The 15,448-nt window shown below is 51.6% G+C and overlaps 2 protein-coding genes across 2 annotated transcripts; one reads left to right on the top strand and one right to left on the bottom strand.

The window, feature by feature from the left end:
* Positions 1-5,603: 5,603 nt before the first annotated feature.
* Positions 5,604-10,251, bottom strand: Noc4l (nucleolar complex associated 4 homolog). Its single transcript, XM_028777399.1, has 15 exons — positions 10,109-10,251; positions 9,897-10,017; positions 9,286-9,392; positions 8,655-8,762; positions 8,232-8,381; positions 8,032-8,131; positions 7,861-7,895; positions 7,541-7,591; positions 7,341-7,452; positions 7,077-7,137; positions 6,788-6,898; positions 6,512-6,672; positions 6,312-6,394; positions 5,985-6,098; positions 5,604-5,902 (listed from the first exon to the last, which is right to left on the bottom strand). Exons 1-15 carry the CDS (start codon positions 10,223-10,225, stop codon positions 5,783-5,785), a joined length of 1,551 nt encoding a protein of 516 aa, XP_028633232.1. The 5' UTR covers positions 10,226-10,251; the 3' UTR covers positions 5,604-5,782.
* Positions 10,252-10,362: 111 nt separating this feature from the next.
* Positions 10,363-15,227, top strand: Ddx51 (DEAD-box helicase 51). The gene is made up of 15 exons (XM_028777379.1): positions 10,363-10,666; positions 10,759-10,892; positions 11,484-11,634; positions 11,881-12,026; positions 12,113-12,184; positions 12,337-12,443; positions 12,594-12,702; positions 12,791-12,936; positions 13,067-13,259; positions 13,358-13,473; positions 13,547-13,663; positions 13,839-13,940; positions 14,109-14,172; positions 14,273-14,407; positions 14,602-15,227. The coding sequence occupies exons 1-15, from the start codon at positions 10,363-10,365 to the stop codon at positions 14,626-14,628; spliced, it is 1,923 nt and encodes a 640-aa protein (XP_028633212.1). The 3' UTR covers positions 14,629-15,227.
* Positions 15,228-15,448: the final 221 nt, after the last annotated feature.

Raw genomic sequence — 15,448 nt, 5'->3', positions numbered from 1 at the left:
CTCCTCTCCTCCCCCCCTCTCTTTCTTTCTTTTACAGAACCACCAGCCACTTAAATCGGCTGGGCCCTTCTCCATCAACCACTAATTAAGAAAATGCCCCTCCACTTGCCTACAGCTTGGTATTATAGAGAAGTGTCTCAATTGAGGCTCCCTCTGATGACTCTAGCTTGTGTCAAGTTGACATAAAACCAGCCAGGACAGAGTTGCTGACACCACCCCCTCACGGATGTAAACATTCATGTCACCTTTGTAACATTTGGTTTTATGCAGACATTAGGGTACTGGGGTACAGAGATTTTTAGCATATTCTGTTGTAACGGCCAGTTCCTTTGTAATGGCTCGTTCTGCTGCTCTGTCCTCAGGTCAGGGTCTAGCAAGAGAGAGAGAGAGTGAGTGGGGATGGAGGGGCGAGAGACACAAAAGATGGATACAAGACAGAGTCTGGTCAAGTCTCTTTTATTGAAAGGAAATCCTGGGTATTTATACCCTTTACCACGTGACTCACCCTCGTGGACAAGCTCAACTGAAGGCGCTATGTCATGTGCCTTGTAGCCATGGATACAAGCCACCTTGCAGCTGGGGACACTAAACAGTGTAACAAGGTGTTTATCAGAGTGTACTCAGCTGTTGCAGGCTCTTGAAAACAAGTCTCTTGTCAGGGTATATGGCTGTAAAGATGATAGCTGCTTTCGGCTAAGAGTCGGTTCCCAACATTCTACGAGTATCTTGGCTTGTTCAGAGGCCTCTTGAGCCTTCTCATTCCAATTCTATCAGATCATAAAGAGGATAGGTGGCTCGGGTGTGGTGAGGTATAAAAATTCACCCATATCTAGGATCCCTGAGAATACCTGCAACCACCTTGCGTTGACCAGGACAAGCTGTTGCAAGACACCCATACATAATAAATATCTTGAAACATAAAATATTTAGTTAACAACAAAGACATTTTTTAAAAATTCATTTTTATTTTATGTGTGTCGTGTCCTGTCCTGGAGAAAAGCTGAGGCTTGGCACTATGTGGCAGGGTTGGAGTCCCTGAAGGGAGCCCAGAAGAGGCTGTTGGTGACAGTGCAGCCCAGATGTAGCAGGAGATGCAATATCTTGGGATGACCATGAAGAGCAGCAGTGGTGGAGCAGAGCTAGCCAGAGCTTAGAAGACAAGCTGTGTGTGTGCTACAGAGGCTGGAGCCAGAGAAGTAACCCAAGGCCTTTGGAGAATTCTGGATGATGGTAAGTGAATCCTAAAGGTTAGATATTGAGTTATTTACACTTTTGGAGTTTGGTTTTTATTTAAATTGCAACTGTGCCATGGTCCTTTCCTCTTGAACTAAGAAAGTTCATTTTGGTTCTGCAGGAGCCCACAGTTGAGAAGAGACTGGACCCCCCTCCCCCTGCCTTATTAATTATATCCTGACTACGGTTTCCCCTCTCTTCTCCCAGTACCCACTCCCCCATCCACTCTTCTTCCATTTCCATTCAGACAAGGGTAGGCCTCCCTGGGATATCAACCAAACATGGCATACCAAGTTGCAATAAGTCTAGGCACCTCCTCGTGTTACAGCTGGTCAAGGTAATCCACTAGGAGGAAAAGGGTCTTCAAAGCAGGCAAAAGAATGAGAGATATTCCCCTCCCCTTTCCACTGTTAGGAGTTCCACAAGAAGACCAGGCTCTCATATATGCAGAGGGCCTAGGTCAGTCTATGTAGTCTGTGAGCACAGGTTGATTCTGTGAGTTTTCTTATGGTATCCATGCCCCCTTTGGCACCTACAATCCTTCCTCCCCATTTCCTGCAGAATTTACCAAGCTCCACCTGATGTTTGGCTGTGGGTCTCTGCATCTGCTTCCATCAGTTGCTGGTGAAGTCTCTTTGACAACTATTTTGCTAGGCTTCTGTCTATGAGTGTAGCAGAATATCGTTAGGGATTAGGAATCATTTTATTGACTTTTTTTTTTATTTTTATGGCAGTCCTGTTCGGTTCTACCCTAGATTTCTGGACTTTGCAGTCTCTGATTTATGGCCCTCCTGGCAGTGTCAGGGATGGGGTTCCTCTCCCGGCATGGGTCTCAAACTGGACTATTCATTGGTTGGTCACTCCCCCAATTTCTACACGACCTTTACCATAGCACATCTTGTAGGCAGGACAAATTATAGGACGAAGGTTTTAAGGCTGAATTGGTGTCTCAAACCTTCCCTGGTTACAGGAGATGGCCAGTTCAGGTTTCCAGTCACCCCTTACTAGGACTTTTAGCTAGGGTCATCTTTGTAGATTCCCGGGAGTTTCCATTGCATTAGGTTTTTACCTTGCTTCCAAAATGAGCCCACATTCCAGTTGTCTCCCTCAGTACTCTTTCCCTCTGTCTCCTCCCCCACACATGATCCCTCCTTTTCCTATCCCTACCTGTCCCCAGCCTACCCACAATATCTATTCTATTTCCCCTTCCTAGGGGGATTCATAAATTATTGCCATCCCCCACACCTTTTGAGCCCTCCTTGTTTCTTAGCCTTTCTAGGTCTGTGGATTGTAGCATGACTACAGCTAATATCCGTTGAATACATACATGTTTGTCTTTCTGGGTCTGGGTTATCTCACTGGGGATGAATTTTTTTCTAATTCCATCCCCATTTGCCCTGAAAATTTCATGATGCTATTCTTTTAAAGATTTATTTATTTATATGAGTAGAGTACACTATAGTTGTCTTCAGACACATCAGAAGAGGGCATCAGATCCCTTTACAGATGGTTGTGAGCCCTCATGTGGTTGCTAGGAATTGAACTCAGGACCTCTGGAAGACCAATCAGTGCTCTTCACTGCAAGCCATCCCTCCAGCCCAATTTTTTTAAACAGTTGAGTAATACTCCATTCTGTAGATATACCACATTTTCTTTATCCATTCTTCAGTTGAGGGACATGTAGGTTGTTTCCAGTTTCTGGCTACTATGAATAAAGCTGCTATAAGCATAGTCGAGCAAGTGTTTTTAGAGACAGGATTTGTTTCTCCATGTACCCCTTAAAACTCACTGTGTAGACCAGGCTGGCCTCATCCTTACAAAGATCAGCCTGCCTCTGCCTCCCACCTTCCAAGTACTGGAATTAAAGGTGTGTGCCTCATGTCAAGACTAGATTTTTTTGTTTGTTTGTTTTTTCAAGACAGGGTTTCTCTGTGTAGCCCTGGCTATCCTGGAACTCTCTCTGTAGACCAGGCTGGCCTCGAACTCAGAAATCCGCCTGTCTCTGCCTCCCAAGTGCTGGATTAAAGGCGTGCGCCACCACCTGATAAGTTAGAATCATCAAATAGGAGGGTACCTCAATTGGGAAAATGCATTCATTTGTAAGAATAGGCTGTAGGGCATATTCTTGATTATTGGTTGGTGGGAGAGGGCTTAGCTCATTGTGGGCAGGATCACCTCTGAGCTGGTGGTAAGATAGCAGGTTCAGCTAGGAGCAGTGGTCTCACATACCTTTAATCCCAGCACTTGGGAGGTGAGTGGATCTTTGTGAGTTCAAAGCCAGCCAGGGTTACTTTCTTGGCCTCTACCGTTAGCTCCTGCCCTGTTTGAGTTGCTGTCCTGACATCCTTTGATGAAGAATTATATGGAAGTGTAAATCAAATAAACCCTTTCCTCCCTGAGTTGTATTGGTCATAGCAATATTAAACACTAAGACCAACCCTTACCACCAGTGTTATGCAGGTGATGCTGGGGCCAGTGTCATCTAAAACCAGAATCTCTCTCCTCTTGCCTCCTGCAGTTGACTCTCCAGCCAAACCTGACTGAATACTAAAAGGGATGTCTCCAATTCATGCTGATGCCTGGTATACTGGTGGCATCTGCATGGGCACCGGATTGGGATGGGTAGCGGTAGCAATGATACAAATGAACAAAGACATCATGCGACTGAGAAGAGAAGTAGCCACTAGGCTTTAAGAGCCATATAGAGAGCAACACAGGAACCTTGGTCAGTGAGTGACAAGCTATGCTGACAGTTGGGCGGTATTCAGAGGCGTGACTTTATGATGGCCCAGTGGTAAAAGGAAAAGCTGTCAGGGCAGCCACTGTTGGGACAAGAGATGTTGAAGGAAATACAGAGGAACTGGAGCCCCTGGTGGCTTATGTAGTCTCCCACCTTCTAAGACCCTCAGGGAATTGGGAAACTTATACCTTTACAAAGGCCAAGGCCACATTCCTCCCTACCCCCCAACCCCCAAGATACATCAAGAAGCAGCTTGCTGGAGTCATATAAAGTTGGCCACAGGAGCCAGCATGGGATGGGATGGAAAATACTAAATTCTGGCATTCCAGTAAAATTCTTCAACCTTCAGCATGCCATCCAGTCCTGTGAGGCTGTGTATGGATGATCTGGTAGGATGGACATATAAGCAAACCTGCCTGTTAAGGGACTGCGAAATATATATGTTCCCTGCCGGTCAATGAGTAGTATATGTTCTCGCTTGTGTAGACACCGTAGGCTTTACTCAGGCCTTATCCCTGCAAAAAAGCAACATGTGAGGTTGCCATAAACAGCCTACCTCAACTCAGTGTTATGCATGATACTGGGTGAACAGGGCCCTCACATGCAAGTGTTGTCACCGACACGGGGCAGCTGCCTCTCAGGAGTCTCCTCTGCCTCATGCCAAGGCAGCTTGCTTGCCCAAAGCCTTTCATCCTACATGGCCCACAGAAGTTTGGCCCTCCATGGAGTTTCCAGGGGCCTCTTACTGATCCCATTCATCTTAGCCTCCTAGCCCAGCCCTACCTGGCGGGTACCCCCAAGGGCACATTCCAACTGAGTTTGAATAACGGTGCAACTTAGGGAAATGATGAGTGGCAGATGTGGCCAGCAGAAATGCCAGCCTGGCTAGAGGAGAGGAGTACAGCTAGGGGGATGTGACATCTGTGTCCCCAAATCATGTAGGTGGCAGGCATATCCACTTACCACTTTCTTGCAAGCCATGCACAGTAGGGCCTGTTGGCCAAAAGATTCACTCAGAATCCAAACAGCCAAACTGGGAGGAGAAACTGGGCAGAATACCTAACCATCTGCCTGCATTCCCACAAATCTAAGACATCTCTCTCTGAACGAACCTGAGGTGAAACTGAGGACCCTTGACCTCAGTAGAAACCAGGCTGCCTGTGGTAAAGAGTGGTAGAAAAGCTATCAACTCCCAGCAGCCCACAGGATGAGGTGTCTGTACCCAGGATTCCGCTTGGCTACCTTGCCTCATCTGAATCTAAAGTAAGTGTAGCTGGATATAGCAGGGTGCCCCACTAACAGAGTGGGCCCAGTGCTCCTGTGTCACCTCTGTCCTGCCCTGCAGGCTACAGGAAAGGCTACTCTGGCAGTCCCTCCCTGCCTAGCAGATCTCAGCACTGCCCAATACCCAAATGGCCAGATACGTTCTCTTTTAAAAAAACGTTTTTATTCCAGCCAGGCAGTGTGAGGGACACCTTTAATCCCAGCACTCAGAAGGTGGAGGCAGTCAGGTATCTGATCGGGTTCAAAGCTAGTCTGGTCTACAGAGTTCCAGAACAGCCAAGGCTACATAGAGAAACATTGAAAACAAAACAAAACAAAACAAAAAAAACCAACTCAACTCAAGCCACACCAAAAAAACAAAACCAAAACATTTATTTGAACTTAGGCATTGTGGTGCACCCTTGTAACCTCAGTACTGGGAAGGCTTAGGCAGGAGTACCACAAGATACAGGCCAGCCTCACATAGTGAGATCCTGTCTCAGACACACACATACAAAAAAGTTATTAGGAGAAGTGACAGTCAGGTCAGCTGAGACAGAAGAACTGGGTACAGAGGTCGTCTTGTCGACCCAATAGGCCTTTAGCGGGGATGAACTCCAGAGGTACAGACTCGGGCATCTTCTTCTTCAGGTCCTGCTCAAAGATCTGCAAAGGACAGACAGTGGTCTTGGACTGGATACAGTGGTCCCCGTGGCATGTACCCAACAGCCCTGTGCACGACACTCACCTCATATGCAGTAAGTTCCAGGAGTGGCGCAATGCTGACCTCAGGGACAGATAGCACCTGGTTGATGACACTGGCAGCTCTGGACACCTCAGGGTGGTAGTGCTGCTGGAGGGTCTAGGAGTAGCACACAGTGATGTCAACAGGAACATGTGACACACTGGCAGGACCTTGGGATGGAGCTTGAAGCCCTGAGCCAGTGTGAGGTGACTGAGTTTCTTGGTACAGCCTGGCATGGTGCCCTGTGTGACCAAGATCCCTGGGGGTGGCTGTGGATATGTCAGTGGAGATTCCAATGGCTTCCCGAATCTGGACAGGCAGGTGACTCACCTGCAGCTCCCACAAGCAGCTTTCCAGGGCACGGCTCCTGGCTGGGTCCTTCTCCATTGGGTCATAGGGGTCAGCATCTAGCTCTAGAAACAAATCAAGGATTCTGCCATTTCCATTTGCCACCCGGCCTTCCGGGCCACAGGAGCCAGGAAGGATTCTTGCCAGGGTGTGCCACCAGGCCCAGGTACTCCTGTGCTCACCAGGGCCCTGTGGGCGGTGCACCATAACTCGGCAGGCAGGGTGTCTACGCAGCAGGTTGCAGATTAAGGGCAGGACCATCAGCAGGGCCTCAGGAGGTGCTGTTAGCGCCAGCCGGGCCAGGCGTTTGGCAAAGGCAGCCACCAGGTAGGCAGGGAGGTGGCTGGGAGGGCAATAGGTATGAGAAGGTTGACAGGTTCCCCCAACATCCTTCCTCCTCCTCCCCAAACAGGACTGCAGCCCTGACGGATGACAGAGCTGGATAACCCCACACTCACGAGGACGAAAGGAAAAGGTCAGTCAAGTGAAAGAAACGGGCTCGGTACTTGACGTGAAAGACGGATGGATCCAGGAGACCATAGAGCTTTTGGTAGAAGTCAGGGTACTCCCTGAGGGAGAGACCAGAGAGGATCCATGAGATGAGCTGGTTAAAGGGACAGAACCCCAGGTGACCAAGACTTCATTCTCCCTCCTCTTCTTGCACTTCTCCTGCTTCAACCTCCCCCAGGTGAGCAGGCACACAGAGGAGCTAGAGAGCAGACCGGTGCAGTCCTGTCTGACACTCACAGGTTATGCTTGTGGATTAGGATGAAGAGCCCGTTCAAGGCCAGGAGGCTGATGGCACCACCTGCAGAAACACAGGAAGACATGAGGCCACACCTTGCTCACCCTGAGCCTAAGCAAGGGAGGATGGCTACAGTTGTAGATGGCTGGCCTGTAGTGTGACTACGAAGGCCACATGCAAGAAGGACATGGAGCTTAGTTCCAGTCTGCACAGTCTGGAGCTGTAGCTCAGCCCTTGCCAAATAGCCTGGGTGGAGTCCCACTTACCCACGTCACAAGCACTCGTGAGGAAGTCAATCATGAGTGTAGGCTGAGCCAGGTGCGGCAGGATGGAGTCGTGCATGGCCACCAGCACCTTCTTGTACAGGCTCAGGGGCAGCTGCAGGGATGGTGTTAGTCAGGGAATCGATTTCCCTTGTCCCCACACCCCACACCAAAACCAGGCACCTCCACCCACCAGACTCTACCTTGTGCTTGAGGAAACCAAGCCACATCTCCTGGAAAGCTTTCCTGTGCTCCTGCAATGGGACCAGGCGGTACATGAATCCTGACCCACCCGGCCCTTTTGGACCTTTTGCCCTGTCAGCCCCATGGCAGTCTGCAATGCCATGTCTCAGCACAAGGAGAGATAAGGCACAGAGAGGGTAGGGACTCAGGTCTGAAGGTGGTCATAGTGATACATAGAAGGGGCATCACTTGAGACAGGAGGGTACACATGTTGTCTGTAATCTACCCAGAGAGGAGGAGCCTACACCAAGGAGGGTCCTCTAGTCTGAAAGCATCTCACCTTCAAGTGAACGACCTTCCACTTGTTTGAAGTCTCTGTAATTACAGCAGAGAGAGGTCACCAACTAGTAAGACAGTGGCTAGTCAGGCTTACAGACGGGGACTCTGTCCAGCAGCCCACCTACTAGGGGGTGGGCAGGCTCCTGTGGGCCTCAGCGTGCCCAGAACTCACGTGCATGCTTCACATAGAAGTTGGTGAGGTCACGCTCTTGGAGGGGTAGGTTCACAGCAGACAGCAGTGTGAAGGCATTGTTCCACAAGGTGAGTGATACCTGCAGGAAGCCTAACTAAGCAGCAGGTTCAGGCTGCTGCCACCTACTTGCCTCCCTGAGGTGCTAGGACACAGAGTGGTGATGAGACCCAGCTGTTTACCTCAGGTTGCTGGCTGGTGGCCCGGGCCATGATGCTAGTGGCCATCTGCATTGTGTGGTACCGGAGGTCATCATATTCCAAGTACTCACAGAACTGGGAGAGAAGCAGGCTGTGGTCATCCTCTGGTGTGAGCAGGCCTCCTACCACTGCCTGGGGACAGAGACAAGGTGAATGACTTTGTCCCATTGAGTGGTCCAAGCATGGCCAAGAAGAGTACTGCAAGCCCCAAACCACCAAGTTGTCTGCTATTTCCTCTCCAACTGATGAGACAGTCAAAGACCAGTGAGCAGGAAGCCTTGCTCAGCTCCCAGATCAAGGCAAGTCAGGAATAATCCCCCCTCAGCTATCTGTTCAGTCTGCTGGCTTACAGAACAGCCTTAGGCTGTGGCCACCACAGTCTTCCAGGTCCCACTAAGGCCTCACCCTGAGGAGGGTTCGAGGGAAGAGGTAGTGGTTTTCCCACTGGGGTTTCTCCAGGGGTTTCGCTCCTTCCAGCTGCACGAACTTCATCAGCGTCTTAAGGGCCAGTTCCTGGGATGCAGAGAAGAGTGACCATGAAGCCTCCACCCTCCAGGAGGACCCCCAAAGCCTCGGGGAGGGTCTCTCACAACCAAGCTTACACCTGGGCCAAGAAGCAGCAGAGAAAGGAGACCAGACCCAAGTTTACCTAACTTCGTGTTACATGTATGTGATGATGGTGACATGCTCTTGCTAACTTGGGACAGAACTTGTAACGTAACTTGGCCTAAGGCATGCACACAAGCTATACACAAGTTAGGGCTGCAGGGGAGGCCACCCAACTCTTCCCTTGCCCCCCCCCCCCCCCCCGTTATGGAGGTGCATCAGCAAACAATGTACAAAGCAGATACGCTGCCCAGAACTAGGGTTACAGACTCCACGTTTTCAGGGCACACAGTGAAAAAGCGCATGGAAGACAAAGAACAGTCATAGAAATGTCTTGGTAAAAGTCTCTCAGGCAAGTGAGGGAAGAGATACTCCCATCTTCTGCTTTAGAGATGAGGTGAGAAGCTGGGCCAAGGACTTCAAGACTCACCTTGACCTGGAAGGAGGGATAGGTCAGGAGTTCCTCCAGGCGGTTACAGCAGCTGTGGTACCGGTGTCTCATCCACACCTTGTATTTGTATGTGGCTTCCTGGGATCCTGGGGACAGAGTTAGAGCTAACTCGCACTGATGTTTATGTATGCCAAGCCAGACTAAGGTCGAAAACCCAGCCCCATCTTCCCACTGTCTCTCATCTTGACAGTTGTGAACTTGATCTCAGGCCAGGGCTTGGAAAAGACAGTTTCTGAGCCCTGCAAACTGGGAGCGGGTACTGAAACGCAGTTCCTCTCACTTTGCCTGAGGATCTGGATCTCCCAAACATCAGGGCAGTGACAGTATCAAACTTTGGAAATAGAGCAAATTTCCATGAATAAAAAAACACGAAAAAAGGAAAAAAAAAAAAAAGCCCGGCTACGTTCACTCAATCCTGGCAAATACACGGATCTCACTTCCTGAGCCACAGTGAGTTGACTGCGTCCTCCTACCAGGTCGCGTCGCCTATGACAGGGCCCTAGCTCGGGGGTGTTCCTCCTATGTTGACAAGGCGTCCCACCAGAACTGCCTGGCGGAGAGTACCCCCCCCCCTCCTCCAAGTCACTCACCAGCAAGGACCATGTTCTCGCATGGCAGCGAGCCCACGAACAGCTCTTCCCGCTCCAGCAAGGTACCGAAGAGTCGGCTGCACGTTCGCACTCCTTCCTTAATTTCCTCGGGGTCCTCGGACTGAGACGGGAGGCCCCACAAGGTGAAGCTCGGCCCCGTCGTGACTCCCACTTGCTGTCCCAGGTCCGCCCCTGCCGCCCACGCGGCTCACCTGAAGCACAGCCAAGATGTCGAACACCGCGTTCGCCTGGCTACGACTCGTCAGCACCGCCTCCAGTAGGCGACCGAGCTCTTGCCTGGAGCCCGCCGAAGCCGGGTGCCGCTCCATGCCGCCGCTAGCTGCTCCGGAGAACACACGTCTGCGCCGAGTGTGGTCGCACGCGTGATGTCACCGGCGCCTCTAGGTCGCGGACCCGGTGTACGTCATCAAAGTGTGTCGAAGAGGAACCAAGGCGTGCGGCAGCTATGGCGCTGTTCCACATACCGCGGTACGCGGGCCCGGAGGCTGCGGGGCTGGGGGATACGGAGACAGAGGCGTGCAGCCGGGCTCGAGTGCTCCTCGAGCGGCTGCAGAACCGAGCCCGTGAGCGACAGCAGCAGGAACCGGAGCTCGAGTCCACCGGGACGTCCGCGGAACCGGCAGGCAGGCGGCGACGGCGGCCCCGACGGCGGCGTGGAGTGAGCGGCTCGGTGGCTCAGAACCCGGAGGCTCCTAGGGCAAAGCGGCAGAAAACGGAAGACCAGAAGGCGGAAAACGACGTGGACGCAGGTGGGCCGTGAGTCCGCTATGTGGACGGGGCATGGAGGCTCCCTGCGTGCGCCGCGGGGTTGACGTCTTCTACCTTGTGCTGTGTTTCTCAGGGAGAGGCGGGGAGGCGCCGGGGGAGCTCAGTGCTGGCGCAGAGGACTCAGGTGTGAGCCCTCAGGAGGATGTCCAGAGACCCCCGGCTCCAGGCCGGGTCCTGGGGGACTTTACAAGAAGGAAGACACCGAAGGTGAGTGAGCCTCTTTTAGTCCTGGGACTCTTCAATCTTAGCGGTGAGGTTTTTGGCTTTTTTTTGGTTCGCCATCACGTGGCCTTAACTACAGAAAGCAGGAGACTTATAGATTTAAGGCATGGACGCTCTTAAAACTGAAATCCAGAGACAGGTAAGAACTATTGGGCCGGGCGGTGGTGGCACACGCCTTTAATCCCAGCACTTGAGAGGCAGAGGCAGGCGGATTTCTGAGTTCGAGGCCAGCCTGGTCTACAGAGTGAGTTCCAGGACATCCAGGGCTACACGGAGAAACCCTGTCTCGAAAAACCAAAAAAGAAAAAAAAAAAAAAAAGGAACTATTGGGATAAGCCCCGTGGTGTGCCTGTGTGCCTCCATTGAAAGCAACATTTCTTGCTGCATGGAGACAATTGCTGGGTTGGTAGGCTTATAGGCAAAGTACTTCATGCAGGGTAGGATGTTTGCTGGTCCAGGTGTCTTGTCCAAAGATTGCAAGATGTTGTTCCTGGTTACTAATGACTCCACAAGCCTGAAGCTTTCTGAACTCTCGTGTTTTGTTTGTTTGTTTGTTTTGTTTTTTCTTGCTTTCAGGTCCAGCCTTTCCTGCCAACATGGTTGGCTAAGCCAAGCTGTGTCAAGAAGAGTGTCACCGAGGATCTTACTCCTATTGAAGATATCCCCGAGGTTCACCCTGACTTGCAGAAGCAGTTGAGGGCTAATGGCATCTGTTCCTACTTTCCAGGTGCTTCAGCCCCGGGCAAATGATGGGGTGAACTCCTTGAGGCAGCCTTCCCTGGGCTGAAGTGTCAGGGTTGTGGCATAGGGGTCTCTACTGCACATCAGATCAGTGACCTGTGTTCTTGCGTTCAGGTCCTTGACGATTACCTGAGGCCTTATCCAGTCCTGGTGGCATCTTTGTCCAGGAGAATTCCTGAGTGAAATGGTATATCACGGCATATACTTGACACTTTCCTTTCCTTCCTTCCAGTCCAGGCAGCTGTGATTCCCGCCCTCCTCGAGAGTGCTGACAATGGGTTTCTTGTAGGCAGAGGTGGCTACCAACCTAGTGACCTCTGCGTTTCTGCCCCAACAGGCAGTGGGAAAACACTGGCCTTTGTCATCCCCGTGGTACAAGTGAGTATGAGGGCACAAATTTCCAGGTGGAGCACAACGGGGGGAGGGAGGGGTGCCGGTGGCACAGATGGTCTCTGTCTCTGCAGGCCCTGTTGCATCGAGTGGTCTGCCACATCCGTGCACTGGTTGTGCTTCCCACTAAGGAGCTGGCTCAACAGGTATGTCAGCTCTACATCCAGAAGCCTGTGTCCCCAGCTTTGGTTGCCCTGCATGTACATGCTGCTTACCTCTTCACCACCAGTATATCACTCAAGAGCCTTTGCTGTGGTGGGGTCCACCATCTTAGGCCAGTGATGGACTCCTTTTGCAGGTGAGCAAAGTATTCAACATCTACACGGACACCACACCTCTGCGGGTTGCCTTGGTGACTGGACAAAAGTCACTGGCCAAGGAGCAGGAGACCCTTGTCCAGAAGACGTAGGTGTGCCAGGTGGTGGGCCCTTCAGGACATCCTTCCTCAACCCAGCTGGTGTCCTTTGGTTGGGGTGGTATCTGTGCTTTAATGTGAGCTTTGAGTTAGATGGCCCTGGGAGGCACTTCCTTTCTCTGAGTCTCTCTGGTTTGTAGAGCAGATGGCTTCCGTTGCCTGGCTGACATTGTGGTGGCCACGCCTGGCCGCCTGGTGGACCACATTGACCAGACCCCAGGGTTCAGCCTTCAGCAGCTCCGCTTCCTGGTAGGCCACCTTCTGGACATGTGGGCTTCTAGCTGGGGTGATCTCAGCAGGGAGTCTTCACACGGCCCTTGCCCCCCATCTTCTGTAGATCATCGATGAGGCCGACCGGATGATAGACAGCATGCACCAGTCCTGGCTGCCACGGGTGGTGGCAGCAGCCTTCTGCAGTGAAGGCCCCACAGGCTCCTGCGCCCTGCTCGAGAGGACACAGCCCCAGGCTGTGACTGCTGCCAGGTATCCTGCCTTGCATGAAGGCTGCCGCCTCCGTGTGCTGCACCCTTTCTTAGCTCCCTTGCTGGCCCTGTCATAGGGGTCAGGTTGGCTCCAGGAGACCCGACCTGCTCACATGCCCTTCCTTTTCCAGCACCTGCGTTCCCCAGATGCCTCTCCAGAAGCTGCTGTTCTCAGCCACACTGACCCAGAACCCCGAGAAGCTGCAGCGCCTTGGCCTCTACCAGCCGAGGCTTTTCTCCACGAGGCAGGGACACCAAAGCCCTAAAGACACAGTTGAGGTGGAGGAAAACGTGGGGAAGTACACCTTCCCTGTGGGGCTCACGGTGAGCAAGTAGGACATGTGGAGCAGGTGCGGGTGTGTGGGTAGGTTGGTGCTCAGGTCCAGGGCCTCTGGCTAGCACCTGCTGTCCATTTCCTACAGCACCACTATGTGCCATGCAGACTCAGCTCAAAGCCACTCATTGTCTTACACCTGGTCCTCGGGATGAGCTTCTCAAGGGCTCTTTGCTTCACCAACTCCCGAGAGAATTCCCACAGGTAAGGTGAACTAGGGTGGGTTGTAGCCAATATACACTAGACCCTGGTACCACCTGGCCTCTTCTCTACCCAGGCTCTTCCTGTTAGCACAAGCTTTTGGGGGTGTGAGTGTGGCTGAATTCTCCTCCCGCTATGGGCCTGGCCAGAGGAAGAAAATCTTGAAGCAGTTTGAACAGGGGAAGATCCAGCTGTGAGTACCTGGAAAACAGACAGGACCTGCTTTATAGAGTTGGGGTGTTATTGGGCCCCTCTAGTTCGTGAGCAGCTGATTTCTAAGAGAGACTTAGCACTAACCCTGGCGGGGTAGAGACACAGGGGTGGATGTTTGTCTCTGATCCTCAGCTCCACTGCCTGTGTCTCATCAGCCTCATCAGCACAGATGCTACGGCTCGCGGCATTGATGTGCAGGGCGTGGAGCTGGTGATCAACTACGATGCCCCACAGTACCTGAGGACCTATGTGCACAGGTAAGAGGTAGTTGGTACTGGCCATCGGTAGGCCACATTATGAATTCTTGGTCATCTTATGTGGGATCACCTTTCATGATGGTTAGTGTGGCCAAGAGAGAGAGGCGCTGTCCTGTCAGGTCTCTGGGCCAGGAGCCACTGTCCAAAAACACTCATGCTTGGTTTCAGGGTCGGGAGAACAGCCCGAGCTGGGAAAACTGGACAGGCCTTCACACTCCTCTTGAAAGTGCAGGTAAGACTGATTAGTTCTCACCAGATGTCATGGGCAGATCCAATCTGCTATAGATGCTGGCCTGATCCAGACTCCTTCCCATGAAACCCCTCCCTTCCAGGAAAGGAAGTTCCTTCAGATGGTGTCAGAAGCTGGGGTGCCTGAACTGGCACGCCATGAGATACCCAGGAAGCTTCTGCAGCCACTGACTGCTCGTTACGAGACAGCCTTGTCTCAGCTGGAGAAAACTGTCAAGGTGAGGGCTTCTACAAGCTCAGCCTCTGCCTTACTAATGTTGTCACACACGGGGAAGGAGGCAAGCAGGAAGCAGCCTCAGGCTATGGGAGACGCCTGCTTTACCATGGCGTCTGTTGTCTTGCAGTGGTAGGGTGAGGGGCTACATCTAGCCGTAAGGATCAGAATGGTGGAAAGCTCCCTTTTCTTCCACAGGAGGAACAAAAGCTGAAGGCAGCCTAGATGGGACAGGACCCTGGAGGGAACATCCTGCTGGCATGAGTGTTTCGTGGGAACAGAAGATAAGTTCCTTGGGGTTCCAATGGAAACAGTCCTTCTCCCCAACACCATGGGCATCTGGTCACCTTGGGTCAGGCAGCCTAGATGGTGGCCTAGTCCTGAAAAGTAATGACTCTTGGGTTGGACTACTGGTGTCCAGTTGATCTTTGGAAATAAGCTCAGGGTGAAGCTGAAGGATGCCTTCAGGAGAGTGACCAAAAACTATGGTGACTGCAGATTAAAGTGCTTATACTTCAGCATCTCGTGTCTACAGAGAAGCTCTGGTGAGCCTGTCCCAGGCAAGTCATTAGAGCCCAAGAATAGGTTGGCAGCAACTTTGAAAATATCTCCTTGGCTACTAGTCTTCATGATCATACTTTATAATTAGCCACCACCCATATAAGTTCTTAAATGATAGGAGAGTCCTTCCCTGAGCATAGTCAAGGAGACTTAGCACTTACCTGTGCTTATGTGAAGGCCTGTTTTTGAAAAGTCTGTGTATCAAAAAAGATAAACTATTTTCATTTGTATTCAGAAAAAAATAAATGGATCACTTGACCACATACAGATTCCCTGACACAGCCTTCTCCAACACAGCCACGTAGCTACTCCTCTAACTCAGGGCACCTAGGCTATCCTAAGAGAGCAGCGCAGGCCACAGGTGCTATCTTCAGGCCCTTGGTGGCTCTAGGAAGTTGGATAAGGGGAAGCCTCTCACAACTTTGCCCCAGCCCTCCCCCTTTTGAATTTCACATATATGAGTGTTTACCTGCATGTATGTCTG

The sequence above is a fragment of the Grammomys surdaster genome, unplaced genomic scaffold (assembly GCF_004785775.1).
Source record: "Grammomys surdaster isolate TR1022 unplaced genomic scaffold, NIH_TR_1.0 309, whole genome shotgun sequence".
NCBI lineage: Eukaryota > Metazoa > Chordata > Mammalia > Rodentia > Muridae > Grammomys > Grammomys surdaster.
The sequence above is the reverse complement of the archived record's forward strand: the minus strand, read 5'-3'. Positions and strand labels throughout refer to the sequence as shown.

Coding starts and splice junctions, on each gene's coding strand:
- Noc4l (XM_028777399.1), bottom strand. CDS start 10,225: ATGGAGCGGCACCCGGCTTCGGCGGGCTCCAGGCAAGAGCTCGGTCGC. Junction 8,382..8,654: donor TCCCTCGAACCCTCCTCAGG/GTGAGGCCTTAG, acceptor CTCTGTCCCCAG/GCAGTGGTAGGAGGCCTGCT. Junction 8,132..8,231: donor CCACCAGCCAGCAACCTGAG/GTAAACAGCTGG, acceptor GGCTTCCTGCAG/GTATCACTCACCTTGTGGAA.
- Ddx51 (XM_028777379.1), top strand. CDS start 10,363: ATGGCGCTGTTCCACATACCGCGGTACGCGGGCCCGGAGGCTGCGGGG. Junction 10,893..11,483: donor CAAGAAGGAAGACACCGAAG/GTGAGTGAGCCT, acceptor TCTTGCTTTCAG/GTCCAGCCTTTCCTGCCAAC. Junction 13,260..13,357: donor CCTTCCCTGTGGGGCTCACG/GTGAGCAAGTAG, acceptor CATTTCCTACAG/CACCACTATGTGCCATGCAG.